General features: G+C 38.4%; 1 protein-coding gene across 2 annotated transcripts in view; it reads right to left on the bottom strand.

Annotated features, from left to right (window-relative positions):
• Positions 1–20,984, bottom strand: part of LOC126183856 (fibrillin-1-like) — a 640,172-nt gene that overhangs the window by 40,290 nt on the left and 578,898 nt on the right. For both annotated transcript variants that reach the window (XM_049926146.1, XM_049926147.1), the window contains one exon: positions 1,812–1,949. In XM_049926146.1, coding sequence (XP_049782103.1) covers positions 1,812–1,949 — 138 coding nt within the window. The remainder of the gene's footprint in view (positions 1–1,811; positions 1,950–20,984) is intronic.

Consider the following 20,984-nt stretch of genomic DNA (forward strand, 5'->3'; position numbering starts at 1 on the left):
CTTGATCTGTCAGAAGAACTTTTGGTAGGTTCTACATAGTGACAAGCCTGAGTAGTGCTACTGTACAAACATTTAATCATATGTTAAGCTGAATTCCTTTGGTGAAAAAGAGGAACAAAACAAACTTAATCAACAAACATGTGACATCAAATGTGTCTTCCATGTTATAACTTTCATAGTACTTTGACTTACAATGAAATACTGTAAAACACACACTAAGACAAAAAAAGACACACTATGAAGGAATTATTAGAATTTGATGGAAGTAGATGGATGTGATGTACGAATGCAGACAAATAAATGATTAAAATTTCAGAAAAATGGGATGATTTACTCAAGAGAAAGCGCTTAACAAATTGACCAAGTCAATAATGTGTTGGTCCACCTCTGCCCTTTATGAAAGCAGTTGTTCAGCTTGGCATTGATTGATCATGTTGGTGGATGTCCTCCTGAGGGGTAGTGTTCCAATTTCTGTCCAACTGGTGCATTAGATCATCAGAGTCCCAAGCTGGTTGAAAGACTCTGTCCATAATGCTACAAATGTTCTTAATTGGGGAGCGATCTGGTGACCTTCCAGGCCAAGGTTGGATTTGGCAAACATGAAGAAAAGTAGTTGAAAGTCTCGCCGTGTGCGAGCGGGCATTGTCTCACTGAATTGTAAGCCCAGGATGGCTTGCCACAAAGGGCAACAAAACAGGTCACAGAATATCACCAACTTGCCACTGTGTTGTAAGGGTGCTCAGATGACAAACAAAGGGCTCCAGCTGTGAAAAGAAATGACACAACAAACCATCGCACCTGGCTGCCAGGCTGTATGGCGGGCAACAGTCAGGGTGGCATCCCACTGCTGTCAGGGGCTTGTCCAAACATGTCTTTGACCTGGTATCTCACTGACTGGACTAAAATTGTTTTCATTGATGAGTTCCACTTCAAACTGAGCCCCAATGACCAGCAAAGATGTGTCTGCAGATGCCCCAGACAGTGGTAGGATACCAACCTGACTGTTGCTCCCCATATGGTCTGAAAACCATGAGTGATGGTCTGGGGAGTCATTCCTTTTCTTAGCAGGACTCATTTGGTTTTCATCCATGGCAGCCTTACAGCACAGCAACACTGTACACCCTATTTTATTGCCCTTCATGGTAAGCTATTCTGGACTTACATTTCTGCAAGGTAATGACCACCCACACACAATGAGAGTTTTTACTGCTTGTCTTTGTGCTTGCCAAACCCTACCTTGTGCAGCAAAGTCATCAGATCTCTCTGCAATTGACACTGTTTGGAGCATTACAGGCAAGGACCTCCAACCGGGTAGGGAATTTGACAATATAATGCACCAATTGGACAGAATTTGGCATGATATCCCTAAGGGGATATGCAACAACTCTGCCAATCAATGCCAAGCCAAACAGCTGCCTACATAAGAGCCAGAAGTGGACCAATGTGTTACCGACTTGCTCAATTTTTGAAGTTTTTCTCTTGAATAAATCTATTTTTCTGAAATTGTAATCATTTGTTTGTCTGTAAATGTACATCACATCACTGATTTCCATCCCATCCAGATAATTCCTTTGTGATGTGTCATTTTTTTGTCATAGAATGTATATGCACCAGTGGATAGGACGCAGTAAGCAGGTAGTAATTAAGACATAAAAATTTTGCTTTGGATACAAAAGAACAATTTTTTAATGTTAAAAGAAAATGGCATTTTGGCAGTCCTGGTCAAACAAATGTAAACTATTATTAAATAAACACAAAGAGTGTTAACTGATGACTTCCACATTTAAATTTTATTTTGTAATGTATCTTACCGAAACACTGTGTTCCCTCTGGATTAAGCTCATATCCTTCAGCACAGTGGAGAAGATTGACACACCTATAGGAGCCCATCTCGTTCACACAGCGCTGATTTCTTTTGCAAGCACCAGGATTCTCACATTCATTTATGTCTGAAAAGTCCAGTATGTGGTCTCAAATATTATTAATTTTCTTTGTACTAATATAGTAAGGTTAGTAGAAACATATTTTGTTACTGGATTTGAAGCTGTCCTATGATCAACTTCAGTATAATTATGCCATTTTTAAATTTCTACGTATGCAATAATTTTACGCTTAGTGAGTACATTAAGCATCTCTCAATTTTATAGACACAACACAATACATCAAAAACTTTCTCTACAATCATTCATGAAATACATTGATATACGACACAAAGTTATGAGCACAAACGCTCTGAATGGAACAAACGTTGATTGGCTGCTCGCCAATCCACACAGTGTGGTGAATCAATGTCTGCAACCTTCTTGTTTGGAATACTTTAAAATTCACACAGACAGCAAATAATTGCTAAATAGAACTACTGACTGGAGGCATGAGGGCTCTGCTTATTCGTAATTAGCATGCAAACTAGTCATGTTGCTTCCACATTCTGATAAGAAGATTTACTCAGGCCTGGGATGATGCTGTTTAGAGCATAGATATTTCGAAATTTAAAACTGTTCACGAGTCTGAGCAACTTTTAGGGTTCTGGCAGGATAATGTACCCTGGTTAGTGTTGTCTAAGACCCTACTGCCATGTGAAAGTACCTGATGTTGATATTCTGGTCCAAGTAAAAGAAATTTGAGGGAAGTGAGGCAAGGAACTACAGGAATTGCTTTACTGCATGGAGACTGTGTCCTCTGCACCCACATTTTGCAACAAGAAGTATCACAAAATGAAATGTAATATGGATTAATAAACATAGCTGCTTAAAATACATTTTATTTAGAGACCTTAAGGGGAGATGGTGACAGAAATCATGAAAAAATCACAGATCTTTTTATTTTCTTATTTGAAGCTAAATATAATCAGGATAGATTATTATCCCAAAATTTTCTTTGATATTCAAACTACAAATGGTATAAAAAATTAAAATCCTAAGCAGTGTAATGTGCAATGCCCACTTTTCAAGGTACCCTGTGGAGGAAAAATTTTCTTGTTCAATTTTGCTAGTGGACCTGGAAAATATAGCTTTAGAAGGCTGTGGTTTTTTTTGTATATAACATCAGAGTGCTGTGGAGCCATTTTGTGGTACAAGCAATGTGGTGTAGAAGGCTGTGGAGCATTGTAAACAAGTTTTGTGCTGTGTGGTGGAATTTGAGTGAAGATGGATTTATTGCCTTATTCTTTGGGCATGGTTGAATAAATTGATCGTTTTTTACACTGCCTAGGCCTGGTAAATTATTCAAAAATATAGTAAGTTCCATATTTCCAATATGAAGCGAAAAACTTACATTAAGGTTATGGTAAGGCCTGCAGATACAGACATTAGCTTGTCTCCAAGTGCATCTAAACTAAAACTTAGAAAAGGTATTGTATCAGAAGAAACAAATCATAGCAGACATACAGGTTTCAAAATTGTAGTCTGTAATTGGTGGCAGAAGCACTTAGAAAAGCCTGCAACTGCTCTTTTTGTGGATTAAATATGAATTTTGTGGACAATGGAAAGAGGGAGGGTTTGGTTTGCAAATTGCACATTTTGTGTCAAAACTGTGATGCTGGCACACCATTCAAGACATCAAAGGCCAGTAATAGAATGTATGAAGCCAATATGGGATTTTTTTATGGACTAAGATGTATAGGGATTGGAAGAGATGGTGGAAACCTGTTATGTGGTATTATCAACATTCCTGGTCCTCCCCTACAATTTACAGCAATGAACACTATTCTCCTCAACATAGTTGCAGAAGTAAGTGAAGAGAGCATGAAAATGGCAGTCCAGGGGGAAATTCAAGAAAATTGTGTGGCAGTTAATATCAAAGAAATAGCAGTTTCCTGTGACAGTCCTGCATGAAAAGGGAGCATACTAAAATGCATGGAGTTTCAACAGTCATTAGTGTAAACACAAGTGCCTTGCACAAGAAATATAATGATGTAGGTAAAGAAACAGAATGGTAAGAAACTTAGTTAAGTCAGTCCTGTGGAAAAGACTGCACTACTGAAAAACCAGAGTGCTTAGACCATGTTCAGAAGGTTATGGGTGGATGACTCAGAAGACTTGTTGCAGAGAATAAAGGCAAGCTACTAGAGGATGGGAAGCAACTGGGAGGTAAAAGCAGACTACCAAAGAAAAGAACTGACAGCCTGCAAGTCTATTACAGTGCTGCAATTAGAAATAACCTCACAGATTTGGACAGTATGAGGAAGGCAGTATGGGTCATTTGGTTTCATTACTTGCTGACAGACACTACCCTCAACATGGCCTATATTCTAATGAATGGTGCAAATTTATGAAAAGCAAGGAAAGTGGGGAAGTTACAGCCATAAAAATAATCTTCCTTATGAGGTTGCAATGGCCATTAAACCAACTTTTCATACACTGGATTCACCAGAACTGCTGTCTGATGGCAAAACGCAGAAGCTAAAAGAAATTTTCAATGTCTTATTTGGAAGATATGTCCAAAGACTGTGTTTGTTTCCAATTTGGTAGTGAAGATTTCTGCTTTGGAAGCTGTAGCAGTATTCAATGATGGGAATGTGGCAAGACTTCACATCCTCAGCAAGGTGGGCTTTACACCTGGAGTCTTCACTGAGCAGATCATCGATAGGCAATGAATCACAAAGGCAGAGACTTCAGTACAGAAAATATATATATATATATATATATATATATATATATATATATATATATATATATATATATACCTAAAAACAAAGATGATGTGACTTACCAAATGAAAGTGCTGGCAGGTCGACAGACACACAAACGAACACAAACATACACACAAGATTCAAGCTTTCGCAACAAACTGTTGCCTCATCAGGAAAGAGGGAAGGAGAGGGAAAGACGAAAGGATGTGGGTTTTAAGGGAGAGGGTAAGGAGTCATTCCAGTCCCGGGAGCGGAAAGACTTACCTTAGGGGGAAAAAAGGACGGGTATACACTCGCGCACACACACATATCCATCCACCAAGCTAATTGGCGGTTGGCCTGTAGGAGGATGCTCTGAATAGCCGGTGTGGATGTGGGAGAGGAAAGATTGAGGACTTTTATTAAGGAGAGGAGTTGACGGGTGTGTTCATTGGCTGAGTTGATGTGTAGGTGAAGGATTAGGTGGGTGAGGGCAATGGATTGTTCAGTTTGGAACTGGTATAGGGACTGATGGAAAGAAGGGTTGCAGCCAGAGATGGGAACTTTAAGTGTGAGGCCTTTGGGGGTTATGCCAAATTTCAGACAAGCCTGAGAAAATAAAATATGTGAGCGTAATCTGGCTAGGGTGAAGGCATGTTTGCGGAGGGAATGTAAATAAAACTTAATGGGGTCATTGTGGGGGTGTTGTGAGGGTGACATGGTATTAGAAGGTGGAAAGTTTAACATGAGGTTGAAATGAAAAAGAAAGATAGAAATATATGGGGAGAGATAAAGGTGAACTAGAAAGCAATTGGAGATCTGGTATGAAAAAAGACGAAAAAGTGTTGGTTAAGTTGATCCTGTGGTGAACTTGGGTTGGTGGACAGCGATGTGCAAAAAGGTTAGGTGGTTGTGTTGCCGCTAAATCACGTTAAAGGACGGAGAAATTCGGGAAAATTTCGAAAAAACGTATTAAAGGAGTGGTGTTGTGGTGAAAGATTACGAAAATGGGGCTAACAATTGTAGAAATAATGACATTAAAACCTGTGGGGAGCGGCTAAAATGATCAGTGAAGTGCGAAAAACGGAAGTGGAAATAAAATTAAAGTTATTAGAACTAGCCGAAATGGTTGTTAAATACGTGAAAGCAGCTGTTATTGAACTAGAAACGGTGGATTTTATAGCAGCGGTAGTGTTGAAGGCGGAAAATAAAGTTTTTTGGTTATGGTTGGGAAGTGGGTTACGTATTGTTGAGCATATATAGGCGGGATAAAATTGTATAGTAGATTACGGTAAAAGGGGAAGGTGAATACAAAGTGAAACTACTGGTAAAAACAGAAAGAGAAAATAAAGAGAAAAAAGAGAAATAAGACGACAGGAAAGATTTCGAAATGCAAAGGCGACAATAACAAACGTAATTGTTGGGTTCAAATTAATGATATAGTTATAATAGAAGGAAACATTCCACGAAGGAAAAATATACCTAAAAACAAAGATGATGTGACTTACCAAATGAAAGTGCTGGCAGGTCGACAGACACACAAACGAACACAAACATACACACAAGATTCAAGCTTTCGCAACAAACTGTTGCCTCATCAGGAAAGAGGGAAGGAGAGGGAAAGACGAAAGGATGTGGGTTTTAAGGGAGAGGGTAAGGAGTCATTCCAGTCCCGGGAGTGGAAAGACTTACCTTAGGGGGAAAAAAGGACGGGTATACACTCGCGCACACACACATATCCATCCACCTTTACAAATGTCTGCTTGTGTCTTGTATGGATGGATGGATATGTGTGTGTGTGCGAGTGTATACCTGTCCTTTTTTCCCCCTAAGGTAAGTCTTTCCGCTCCCGGGATTGGAATGACTCCTTACCCTCTCCCTTAAAACCCATATCCTTTTGTCTTTCCTTCTCCTTCCCTCTTTCCTGACGAGGCAACCGTTGGTTGCGAAAGCTAGATTTTGTGTGTATGTTTGTGTTTGTTTGTGTGTGTATCGACCTGCCAGCGCTTTTGTTTGGTAAGTCTCATCATCTTTCTTTTTATATATATATATATATATATATATATATATATATATATATATATATATAAAACTGCTAGGCAAAGGAGGAGAGGAGCTAAAAGAGCTGCAATGGATGATGAGGAAGAACTGGAATATTGATATGGGCAGTTTTAACTAAGGTTTGATTTTAAAAATTTTAAAACATTACATCCAAACCTTAAAATGATTTTTCTGCAACTTAAGGTTTTCTTCTTCCAGGAACACATATATCAGAAACTACTGGAAGGATCTTGATGAAATTTGGCACACCTATTCTTTTACGTGGAAGCAATATTTAAATGGGAAACATTTAATCTAGATGTTGACAGTTTTATGGTTGATAATATATGGAAAATTTTTCTGTAAAAAATGTTCAAATCAAAAATATTGCAGAAAACAATAGAAATAATCTACCAAATAGTTACTGCAGTTAATTGTATATTTATAGTCTAGATTACTTTACCGTAGAAAAAATTGAAAAGTGTACCTTAAAAAATTCAAAATTCTCTCACAGTTTTAAAATGTTATTAACAATTCCATAAAAATTATTTAAAGCTTATTGGATCCCTATACATACATGTAAAAATTTCAGTGAGACTGGATAAAAAATGACAGAGATATGGATTTACAAATATATAAGTGCATGACTGCCACCACCTCTCCTTAAGCTGTAGGGGCCAATGGCCTCACCACAGGGGTAACACCAGTTCTTGTCAGATCACCAAGGTTAGGCACAGTTGGGCTTGGCTAGCACTTGTATAGGAGACCGTCTGGTCTGCCGATCACTGTTGGCAAGTGGGTTGCACTCAGCCCTTTTGAGGTAAATTGAGGAGCTACTTGACTGAGAAGTGGTGGCTCCAGTCACGAAAATTGACAATGGCCAGGAGAGCACGCCTCCACACCAGCATCGAATCACTACTAAAGGCTGGTTTTCTTTTTAAAATTGCAGAGCTATACAAAAAATGGCTCTGAGCACTATGGGACTTAACTTCTGAGGTCATCAGTCCCCTACAACTTAGAACTACTTAAACCTAACTAACCTAAGGACATCACACACATCCATGCCTGAGGCAGGATTTGAACCTGCGACCGCAGCGGTCGCGTGGTTCCAGACTGTAGCGCCTAGAACAGCTTGACCACTCTGGCCAGCACAGAGCTATACAGCTTCCTAAGATAGGTTGATGGAGGTGGAAGAGAAATTAAATAACATGAAATGGAATGCAGTTAGGATACCAGAAGAGTGGAAAAATGTGAATAGCAAATATAATTAAAAATCAGGGAATATGTTTCACTGCAGAGGTTCAGAGTAAGAAGGAAATTTTGCTGCAGGAAAAAGAAAATTAAAAACAACATTATAGATATTGAAGCTATAGCAGATGGAATAACAAGCCTTGTTTTAAAACCAAACAAAATATACTCCATAAACATTATTCAAGTCTTCAAGTCTCATCATCATCAGTTATCTGCTATATTAGCAGGTCCTTTGTCTCTCCATTTTCTGTGATCCATTGCTTCCTTCTTAAGGCTGCTGTATGTTGTACCGTCCATCATGTCATCCAGTATCTGGAATCTCTTCCTTCCTCGCTTCCTTTTCCCTTCTACATAACCTTCTAAAACTGTTTTTATCAGTCCGTCATTCTTTCTTAATATATGCCCAATCCAATTTCTTTTTCTTCTCTTTATTACATCTAGTAACTGTCTTTTCTCTCCCACTCTTCTCAGTACCTCTTCATTTTTTACTCTGTCCATCCAACTTATTCTTTCCATCTTCCGCCATGTCCAGATCTCAAAAGCCTCCAGCCTTTCTCTGTCTTTTTTCCTCATAGTCCATGTTTCAGCGCCATATAGAAGAACACTCCATACAAGACATTTTATGAGTCTCTTTCTGAGTTCTCTGTCCAGACCGCTGCAGAAGATTCTCCTTTTCTTATAAAACGCCTCTTTTGCCATTGCTATCCTTGTTTTAATTTCTGTGGTGCACTTCCAGTCGGTGTCTATCCTGCTTCCAAGATACTTAAAATTTTGCACCTGTTCTAGTGTTTCTCCATTCAGCACAATTTTTATTTCCTTATTTCCTCCTATTGCCAATACTTTTGTTTTATTTGTGTTAATTTTCATTCCATATTTTTTTCCGTTAGTTGCAATGGTGTCCACCAAATCCTGTAATTCTTTTTCCCCTGTGGCTAGAAGGACCATGTCATCAGCAAATCTCAAGCACCCTACTCTTCTTCCTCCAATTTCTACTCTTTTGTCATCTAATGAGCATTGGTCAATCATATTTTCCAAGTACAGGTTGAAAAGAGTAGGTGATAAACAGCATCCTTGTCTTACTCCTTTCCCTAGTCTGATCCAGTTTGTACTTTCTCCTCTCACTTTAACTGAAACTTTTTGATTAAGGTATAATGAGTTTATAAGTCTTCTGGTTTTCCAGTCCACTCTCTTTTCCCTCATAATAGTCGCCAGCTTGTCGCAAACCACATTGTCTAATGTCTTTTCTAAATCGATGAAGCACAAATATAGGTCTCTTCCTTTTTCAATAAACCTTTCTCCCAAGATTCGTAGGAGCCCTATTGCATCTCTGGTGCCCGTATTCCATCTAAAGCCAAACTGCTCCTCGCTGATATTCTCCTCTATTACTTTTTCAAGTCTTTTATTAATTATTCTTAACATCACTTTGGCTGCATGTGAAATGAGGCTGATTGTCCTGTGCTCGCTGCATTTCTTGGTTCCTTGTTTTTTCGGTAATGGAATCATTACTGTTGTCAAAAAGTCCTCAGGCCATTCACCAATGTCATATATTTTATTACATAACCTTAATATTTCTCTTATTCCATTGTGGTTCAAGCATTTTAGTATTTCCCCTGGTATTGTATCTGTACCTACTGCTTTACCATTTTTCATTGCAGCAATGGCAGACTTTACTTCTTCCATTATGATGGTCGGTCCTTTCTCTTCATCACTTACACTGTTGTGTGATTCAAGTTCGAGAGTTTCTGGTTTGCTATTTGTGTCATACAGCTCTTTTATATATTCTTCCCATCTCTGGAGGACATCGTCACGATCTTTGTACACTACCTCTTAGTCTTTACTCAAAATTTCCATAGTAGCACTTCCTGTTCTGTTTTGTTCCCATGTCATAGTCTTTACTCTGTTGTATAGTAAGTCGTATCTTCCCTTCCTGTCCAGTTCTTCAATTTCATCACATTCCTCTTTTAGCCATTTTTTTTCCTAGCCTGCTCTGTTTCTCTACGCAGTTCGTTATTTAACCTTCAGTATATCTTTCTTGCATCTTCAGTGTTCTTGTTTTTCAATTTTCTTCTCTCCTCCATCTTGGAAATCATTTCTTGTGTGACCCATGGTTTTTTTTACCTTTTCCCTTTTACATATCCTATATTTTGCTGTCCTGCTTTAATGATTCCTTCTTTCAGCATATTCCAGTACTCGTTGGCATTATCAGGTGCTTCTTTGTCTCGTAATGTGTTTAGAAAGTCCCGAGACAGCATTTCTGTAATTTGTTCTTTGTTGGACCTTATCTTCTCTAGATCCCACTTCTTCAGCATTGTCGCCTTTTTCAGTTTTTTCATTCTTATTTCTGTTTCTGCCATAAGTAAGTTGTGGTAACTATTAATATCTGCACCTGGTAATGTGTGCACCTTCTTGATTCCATTCCTGTATCTTTCTTCTATCAGTATAAAATCGATTTGGTTTCCGTATTTATCCCCTGGTGATTTCCAAGTGTAGAGCCTCCTCTTATGGTTCTTGAACCATGTGTTTGCCGCTATCAGCTGCCTTTCCCTGCAGAAGTCAATTAACCATTCACCTCTGTCATTTCTCTTTCCAAGACCATGACTGCCTACTATGTTTCCCTCTTTCCCTTCTCCTACAATGGCGTTCCAGTCTCCCATTACTATTTTTGCAGCATTTTTTATTTTCGTCCATTATTCTCTCTATTACAGTGTATGTTTCCTCTACAATTTGGTCATCATGTTCTGAAGTTGGCATATACATCTGGACAATCAGTAAATCTTTTTGTGTTCCTTTCAGCCTTACACCAATAACCCGGTCATTTGTATAGTCTACATATTCCACACATTTAGCCAATTCCTTTGTCATAATCATTCCTACTCCATTAATTCCTTTTACTTCTCCTCCTGAGTAGTAGAATACATATTCATCTGACTGCAACACTCCATGTCCATTCCATCTTACCGCAGCAACTCCTATGAGGTCCATATGATTCTTTTCCATCTCTCTTTTAAGGTTTTCTAGTTTTCCTGCTTGTAGCAGAGTTCTGACATTCCAGGTACCAATTCTCGTTTTGATTTTTTGCCTCCTTTCAAGTTGTCCCCCCCCCCCCCCCCCCCCCCCGGAGATCCGAATGGGGGACTATTTTACCTCCGGACACTGATTTAACATGAGAGGAAGCCATTTTTTGTGCATAAAATGGAGACTGCATTATGCAGGGAAGATAATCTGCAGTGGTATTCCGTTGCCTTCCGCAGTTCTGGAGGCCGCCCCTAACATGGGATACAGATGCCTTTTGCAGCAGCCCGCTCCGGGTCAGACGCTGCATGAGAAGTATAGGTTGGAAAATGAAAGACCCCTAGCCCTCAAAACCTAATAGCGTCAGGGTCAGAAAAGAACAAGAGCTGGCCGAGGGTGGCCAGATAGGAAAGATAAAAGTGAGGAGCCTGGCATAAGTAAGTGGAAGCAATGCCAGGATTCAGCAACGGGGCCCCGTGGTCGCCAGCCACGTATCACTAGGTGTCAGCATACCCACATTCTGATGCAGAGGTAGAAAGCCTCCACAATAAAGCAACTCACAAATGACAGAAATACCCACTACAAGATGATAATGAAGAGTATTAATACATAAGCAATAGGAAAAAAGGGCTATGACACCAGAAATGACAGAGGTAATAAGTTGTGGTGCTTGTATACTGCTATGACATATCAAATATTACCCTTACCCATGTCTGCTGGATGCAAGATCAAAGGTGGCATGGCAGAGAGATGAGCTTTTGGCATGTGTAGAAATGGCACAAAGGCAGTCAGTCTGCCAGATCGGCTAGTAATACAGCAGATTACTATACCACTTGATACAAAACCTGATCCAAAATGTTTGAATATAGTAATCTTACATCATCACTGTTAATAATTTATTTCTGTACTTTACTTATTCCATGGGTTCATGAATATTGTTATAAACAAAGTATACTATTGAGATGTCAAAATATTATTGTTGGATGTAAAACTGTTTTTGGAACATTCTGGAAGATAACATGACAGCCTTAAAAATATTTACAGTGTTCTGACAAAATAACTGACTATAATAATTTGTACAGCATTTATTCTATATTCTGTGAAAATTTAGGAGTCATAATCATTACATAATTAATGATAACTGAGAATTTATTACAAGTAATTGTTATTGCACATAACTTGCAAAAATTCATGTTGAAAATGTTCGTCAGTTAAATTAGTAAACTTATCCAACATTTTCCTCTGTTTTCTGAAGTGTTGGAGTATCAGACTGTTTGTGAAGACTTTTTTTATTATAAGTCAAATTAAGTACATGTTCAAATAATGGACTGTAATATTGCAATTTCTGTACGTTATTTATACCATGGTGGCATCACTGTGGCAGTAGTTGCAGGGCATAAGCTGAAGGTGTAGTTTTGAGTGAGTCATAAAGTGGTTTTGTATTTTTGTACTCATCAGTACACAATGTATAATTTTAATTTTCTGAAAATATGGAAAGTTTCTCGGAAAGTGAAAAAACAGTGTTATAAAAACAGTGCTAATGCAGTTAACCCTTTAATTTTTCTGGACGTATTAACATGCGCTCCTTTGTACCTGTCCCTGTGTGCTCTGAACGTGTTTACGCGTGCCACCAGTCGTTCTACCTGGTACTCTGAACATGTCTACGTGTAGACACGTTCAGAGTACCAGGTAGAAGGACTGGTGGCACGTGTGAACACGTTCAGAGCACACAGGGACAGGTACAAAGGCGTGTGTGTTAACATGTCCAGAGCAGTTAAAGGGTTACTAAACAGAAGTGCAATTGTACACAGTTTTTCAGATTATTATTTATGATGATTGAATCCAGGCAACAATCAACTCAGACTAAAAAAAAAGTATCATTTATAAATAATTTTATTCCTGCACCACCATCTGATGCTATTAACTCTCAATGATGTGCATCAGTTAGTTCCAATCAGATTACCTGCAAATAACAAATTTAATATTTTGCTAAAACTCAAGTTTGATCTATAATTCCATGGTAATGTTAGAAGCTTGTAGAGTTTGATTTTTAGTACTGTGCACAATGGAACAATGTTTTTTTTCTTCTATGGTGGCAAAACAGAATCAAAAAGAGGAATGGCTAATTCAAGAGAAAATATGAATATTCTGAGTGTTCACATACTGTGAGTACTCTTTAGATCAATATAGGAATATTTTCATGAATTCAAGATATAATGACCCTGTTGTTAATTCTAAACTGTTTTATTTCATGACCCCTTTCCATCACAGTTGTTCACTGAGTCAGTCATATTGAAGAGAGGCAGTATCAGGTTGAGAGGACACATGTCACATTAGGCACACTGTTATAGAAGTTATTGCAGTGATATCTATATCTCAACAGTAACTTTTCCAATAATGTTGTCTAAAATAGTCGGATGCTGAATCAATTAGACAGCAAACACCACCTCAAATATGTTAATGAGCCAAATGCGACAGGCAGAAGTGATTTAATCTTCAGATATGACTGCTACAACAAAGAGGAAGACAACAATAATACATGAATTTTCTTGCCTAAAATTGGACTGAAAACAAGTGGATGCACTATGGAAAGAACAAAGAAAGAAGACAGAAGAGCGAAGATTGATGAGTACATCCTGGAGGGGCAGATGCAACATCACAGCACACAACAGCAGACAGTAATAAATGTGAGTATTGCACAGGCTGTAGGAGAGTAATTAGAACTGCTGCAATAGATGATAAAAACTGCATGTGATGAAATTTAATATGCTAAACTTCTCTGTGCTGAGTAATACTTCTGGACCAGTATTTGTGAGTGTAGAATACTAAAATAGAGTCACTAAGAGACAATAAACAAGAGGATATATCATATTTGGAGGATTATCAAACAGGAAATTTAAGTCACATGGAATCTATCCTAGCAGATGGTGAGGCACTGAAAATGTAACTGCATCCCAGCTGATAAGGTGGGATGACACTCGGACAAGGCAATATGAGGGTGAGAACAAATACACAGAACTCCAAAGACTGGATTACAAAAAAATACAGATTACATCCGTAGGATAGCAGAGCTTATAGAAAGGAACAAAAATCAATTGAAAGCAAAAATTGCCAGACAAAGTAACAGAAAAAAAACTGAAACAGAAATAAAACTCGCAAACAACAGGCAGGAGACGAATCTGGAAGACCTGAGATCAGATTTGAAATCAGAAATTCAAGGATAAGGAATAATCAGGAAAAACAAAGGATGAGCTTTTGAGAAAACATTTAAGATATGGAAAATAGAAGTAAATGTGGAGGAAAAAGTAGAAATTGGTAGTGGGGAAAGTGGAGAGAATAATCACGAGGACAGCTGCAATATAGAAATAATTAAGGAAGGAACTAGATCAGAAATGCAAAATGATAGTGGAAACAGGAAATATAAGACTGCAGATAACTCATTATAAATAATGGGAGTGTCCATCAACAGTACAAAGTCTTTAAATGAGAAGGAGTTAGCTGAAGAATTTGAGGAAAAGGAGGATGAGATCATATTGTTTCTGGTAAAGAAGGAAGATGATAACTATGATGAAGAGAGAAAAGAAGCGGGATTCTCAAGAGTAAACAAATAAATGGAAAAAAAGAACTGCAGAGAGAAAGGAAAAATATAACAAGAAAATAAAAGTAACCAGGATAAATGTTGGTGACTTAATAAAAATCCACAAAAATCAAAAGAGATTAACTCACAAATATAAAATTTTATCACATATTTAAAGCACCATTTCCAAATATCTTTACCCAGGAAATCCAAAGTCAAATAAAAGAATCTGAGATCCTATAAAATAAAAAAAAAATAAACTTAGGCTATATAGTCATGAAAACATGGAAAAAAAATATTATGTGAAAGAGACTTGACCAGAAGAAGAACAATAGGGAGGGGCATATATAAGTAGTAATTTTACCTTTTTTGTTATTTATTACACCTTTCTCAGAATTGCAAACTGAACATTAAATAAAATCTTTCTCTTATATAAACAAACAGTTACCTTAGACATTTCGAAAAATACATGTTGGTACAAGAATAATATGTAACTTGATTTGAAAATATCTCACAGTATTTGTCAACTGTTGCTTAAGTGCATCTTTTTCAACTATCCAGTGTGATGAGATTTTCTGTGTATTTTCTAAGTATGTAAGAGATTACTTAACAGCACTGTGTATGATCTGCTACACACTGCCTGAAAAAAGTGAAGCATAAAGAGAATATGGTCAGAAATCAATGTAACTTCATACACATACACACCACCAACAGGAATGTAAATGATTAGAGTTGCACTACTCTCTGACAACAGCCAATAGAATGCTAGTGTTGTTTGTGTTTAGTGTTGTTAACAGGCCTGGTGGAGTATATAAGGGGCATAAGCAGAGTCAGATGTTGGGTGATCCCAGTGATATGCATAAAGATGCTGCATACTCATGGGAGACAGCATTATCAGAACCTCAGAAGAGAATGAAAGGGGCCTCACTGTAGGTCTCCATTTGGATGATTGGTCAAATCAGGCAATATCCAAATCTGTGGGGCATTTGTATGAGATAGTTGCACAATATTGGGCTGCAATGGAATACACAGGCAGACATACTCTGCCAAAGGTCTGGTTGACCAAATCTGACCACTATAATGGTGAATCATCATATTGTGCAACAATTCACATCTGCACCTGCCATCTGGGTAAAAGTAATGGACTCTGTGAAACATTCTGTGTCAGTGGCGACACTAGGGAATTACCATCCCATGCATAGGCTGCTGTTAACACCACAACATAAACAGCTATGTCTGCAATGGTGCAGTAATTGGGAAGCATGGACTGTTGTGAATAGCATTACTTTTTGTTCAGCTATCTCAGTTGTGCACTATCCTGGATGATCATCGTCATCAGCAAGTATGGCAGTGACCGGGGAGAGTTCCCATTCTTTCAATGTTTGGGAGAGGTATGGCAGTATTACTCCTGGTGAGCCATTGTATATGGCTTCAGATCACAGTTGGTAGTAATTGAGGGAACTCTGATAACACAACTACACATTCCAGAGATTCTGCATCCTCATGTGTTACCTCTCATGAGACTGTATCATGGTGCCATTTTTCAACAAGATAATGTTCGGCTACATATGGCACATGTATCTATTAACTGTCTGTGTGATGCTGAGGTACTCCTGTGGCCAGCAAGATCCCCACATCTGTCCCTGATAGAACATGTGTGGGACCAATCCAGATGCCTCAGTTCCAGTATACTGTTGTGCACCAGCTTTCCTCAGGGGTAGATAAAATTGCTTTAAGACACCCTAACCAACTGAATTAGTGCATGTCTCCAGGCCAGACAGGGTGCAACATCATACCAATAAGTGGGCTCATACTGCCTTGTACTTTGCAAATTTGCCTCAGTTTTGTAATCACTCAAATAACATCACATGTCTATTTTTGACAAAGGCCTTGTGGGCGAAAAACTCACTTTCTGAAGGTCTTTTTGTTGTGCCTATCTGCAACTCAGCATCTTTGCTGTATGGTGAGTAGCAACTATCCCTTTAATAATATTGTTACATTCTATCATGGATTTTCCATTGTTTGATTTTACCCTCCCAACCCAAAAAGTTTCATTTTGCTCCCTCCTCCTCTTCTGGGTGCTTTACTTTTTGTCTGGTGGTGTAGTAAACTATCAATGTGTTTTTGAATTTGAGTCTATATGATAGCATTTATTCATCTTCTATAATTCTGTGATGCAGTGTGTTTTTCTGAATCTTAAAGCATGTCTACACACAATGCCTCTTTCCTCATGTGCAATTGCAGACACACAGAAATAAAAGCAAATGCACGAAAATCAAATGAAAGAACGCACATACACAGGTATGTTCTTGTGTCCATAAGTTGCCTCATTGTGCAAACAGTCTGCTATACATCACTTCTTTGCTCAGGAGTTTGTCCTGTATTTATTGTGATGAAAAGGTGACAGAAAACTAAAACACAAAGGCGACTGTGCATAAAAAGGTGTCTAAATAACACAAGTATGAGAAATACAAAGTGATTGTGATGTTTTGTTTGCAAATTTCTGGAGGGCACTGGAATATTTCAGATTTTCTACCTGGGAAACTGACGTAATGAAGGATGGCAATAACATTTAGCTAGCTGGTAAACAGTGACTTATATGACAATTTCAACTATTTATTTTGCATTTCAAAACAAAGAATTTCTGTGATTACTCCTGAAACTGAAAAACATGTAACGGAGGTTCTTAGTCATTACACGAAAGTTAATTGACTTTCTGTTCATCATTTGTATTTCATTTTATAAAAAAGTTGTTCACACAACTTTACTCATAAAATATTATATACAGGGTGATTCAAAAATGCATGTAAATATTTTAAGGGTGTATTTGTGAGGTAAATATAAGACAAAAATGTTCTATAAATGTTTTTCCATAAACGTTTAATTCCAGAGTTATCGTTAAATACGAAAGTCATGTCCGTATCAAAACGACAGCAGTGCAAGCAGCAGGATGCCATATTCTGGTACGTAATTCACATACGTATCTCCCAACAGTTGATTCGAAACTGCATGAATAGTGTTTGTTTTTGTTTGCACATGATGTTTACTCCTACTGTACGGAAGATGGCGCTGATGTTGTTGGTAACGGAAAAGTACGTCCTGTCGTTCATTCATCGTCGGAAGGCCAAAGGTTTCGTGCACATGATGTACTCAAACAGTGAGTATGCTGATATGCACATTGTGTATGGTGCAGCAGATGGAAATGCACTTGCAGCAAGACGAAGGTACAGTGAGCTGTTTCCAGGAAGACGGTTACCAAGTCATCAGACGTTTGTATCTGTGGACAGACGTATGCGGGAGTATGGCATTCGTCCTGGGCCGCATTCAGGTCGACCACTTGAGCATGCAGTGAACGTCGAGGAACATGTTTTGGACCTGGTAGACCAAGATCCATCTATCAGTACGAGACAAATTAGTGCAGCTGTACGACTTCCACAATCTACTGTATGGCGGCTGCTTCGGAGACAACAGTTGCATCCATTTCACCTGCAAAAAGTGCACGAATTGACACCTGAAGACTATCCTCGCCGTCAGCAATTCTGCCAGTGGTTACAAGAGCGTCATTTGAATGATCCAATGTTCATTCGGCGGATATTATTCACAGATGAGGCCATGTTTATTCGTGCGGGTGTAATCAATTCGCATAATATGCACCAGTGGGCTGTCGAGAATCCTGGCGCGAGAATTGTGCGTGGATATCAACATCAATTCTCCATAAACATTTGGTGTGGTATTGTGGGGAATTACTTACTCGGACCTCATGTTCTGCCTCCAAGGCTGAATGGGCACGCGTACTGCGAATTTGTGGAGGGAGAATTGCCTGGATTGTTACAGGATGTCCCTCTTGCAACACGAGCCACCATGTGGTTTATGCACGATGGTGCTCCCGCCCATTACAGCCGCAACGTAAGGGCGTACCTCAATTCTGCGTATCCACATCGATGGATAGGTCGCGGAGGACCAATTGCTTGGCCAGCCAGATCACCTGACCTGAACCCTTTAGACTTTTATTTATGGGGCCGACTAAAGACATTGGTGTATTCTTCTGCAGTACCGAACAGAGAAGTGCTACAACAAAGAATTGAAGGTGGTTGTGAAATTATTCGTGGAGAGTTGAACGGACTGTGTAATGTGCAGAGATCATTGATGCGACGAGCACGGGTCTGTCTGCAAGTTCAGGGACAGCATTTTGAACATGCATTGCATTAAGATTTGTGCAAATACAGTACAGTACAGTACAGTCTGTAAAATGCTTCAATTTTCCTTAGTTATTGTGCATTGCTGTAGTTCAATCAACAGGACCTAAATTAATACAGTGTTCACGAGGAATTGTTTCAGTTTGTTACGTCACGTTTATTTATCAGTTTGCGTTGTTAGTCCAAATGCACTGTAATTAAACTGTGAACTCTGGGAATTAAATACCTTACGTTGTATTGAATGTATTATCCTGTTTTGTTCATAACTCTGTAATAAGCCAAGTATGGAAAAAATTGTATAGAACATTTTTGTCTTATATTTACCTCACAAATACACCCTTGAAATATTTACATGCATTTTTGAATCACCCTGTATATTAACATCCCTGGACTTGACAAATTAGGGAATGTTGTAATCGCGAAAGCGTTATGGAGATGATAGATAAACTCCAGTGGAAGACTCTGCAGGAGAGACGCTCAGTAGCTCGGTACGGGCTTTTGTTAAAGTTTCGAGAACATACCTTCACCAAAAAGTCAAGCAGTATATTGCTCCCTCCTACGTATATCTCGCGAAGAGACCATGAGGATAAAATCAGAGAGATTAGAGCCCACACAGAAGCATACCGACAATCCTTCTTTCCACGAACAATATGAGACTGGAATAGAAGGGAGAACCGATAGAGGTACTCAGCGTACCCTCCGCCACACACCGTCAGGTGGCTTGCGGAGTATGGATGCAGATGTAGATGTAGACCCCAGAATACACTACAATGGAGGTTGTATTTTCCAGTTTTGTATTTTTTGCATCATCATTCTTAATTTCAATTTATAGAAGTTGAGGAGCTACAAATACCTTCCCTTTTTTTTTTGTTCAGATATCAGGCTCATCAACTGTTGTGCTATTAACTGCCTAAGCATGAATATTCTAATGGTTTCAGTGACAAGAGAAGTGGTGCAAAACTGGATTGCGAACTTCACACTTCTCTTACTATAGCTGACTTATGTGAAATGTTTGGCCGATCCTCTTCTATGGATATGAGGCTGCATAAATCTCCAGAACTTCTTCTCTGTAGAAATAATGCTGGTTAGAGGAACTAAAAAAATGCTCTCTCTCTCTCTCTCTCTCTCTCTCTCTCACTAGAAATAACTCGGTACCCTCATACTTTCAGTTCAGTTCACGTATATTTTAATTTCCACAAGTTTCATATAAGCATACAACCTCTTGCAACTCAACTACGCCAATAACCATCATGTACTATTAAGTATAACTACAATGTGGTGGGTTTAATAACCAACAGAAATTCAAAAACAGGGCTTGCTTCTAGCAAGTCTAACACAAAGATTAAGTAAGAGTCTCTAGACACATCATGTTTCAATTGTCTATAACAATTACAGTTATTTGACAAACAAGGAATACAGGCTCTATGGCACAAGCGGCAAACACTTGAGGTATGGTGTTAAACGCCTCCTACATAATGGACATTCTCACCTTCATCTTTGAAGTCCCTGAAGAAAATCTTAGCAACTCCTATGGAATGGCAAATGGTGAAGAATCAGTCACACTGCGAGGGTCATTTGAAAGGTGTGGTGTATGTTCTGTGTTAGCCATGATTTATTTGTTAGTGTAAATCATGCTTTAATGTATAATACCCACCCCTTCCAAAAACAATAGAAACCCTCCCATCTACATCACATTTCATAAAATGTATAAAATATTCTATACTAAATAGAAAATTATACACTACGATAAAATAGTTGTTTAGTCATTAAGCTTATACTACATTTTTCTACACACATAAGAGATTATGTTCAGTTCATGTCATCTAGATATCATTCTGTTTGAATAGTACCATCCTATTATGTTTTCCATTCGTTGCATTTCATGTTTAGAGATCACTGTTTATCCATGATTCTCTTAAGTCTATTATCTTTTAGTCATATTTAGTTTCCTAGGTACTAACCTTATAGGATAGTTTAAGAATTTAAGAACAGATTACAGAACAGTTTAAGATTTGAAGGGAATTTGGTGCAGGAAAAATAGTACAGAAGAAACACCAAAAACAACTAGGGATCACTCCGCCCATTAACTAAGAATGTTAATGTTCCTGGGGGACAGATGTGACCCTGCCCAGATGCCATGGATATGACATTAACCTCACTTGATTACTTACAGACCAATACTTCTCATTAAATTTTGTGTGAATGCTTCCCACAACAAAACAATTACCACTTTATTAGGAAACACAACATTAAGTAAAGTTATTCTATTTTCTCCTCTGTCCTGGATAAATTTGAGCTC

Source organism: Schistocerca cancellata, chromosome 4 (assembly GCF_023864275.1).
Source record: "Schistocerca cancellata isolate TAMUIC-IGC-003103 chromosome 4, iqSchCanc2.1, whole genome shotgun sequence".
NCBI classification, from domain to species: domain Eukaryota; kingdom Metazoa; phylum Arthropoda; class Insecta; order Orthoptera; family Acrididae; genus Schistocerca; species Schistocerca cancellata.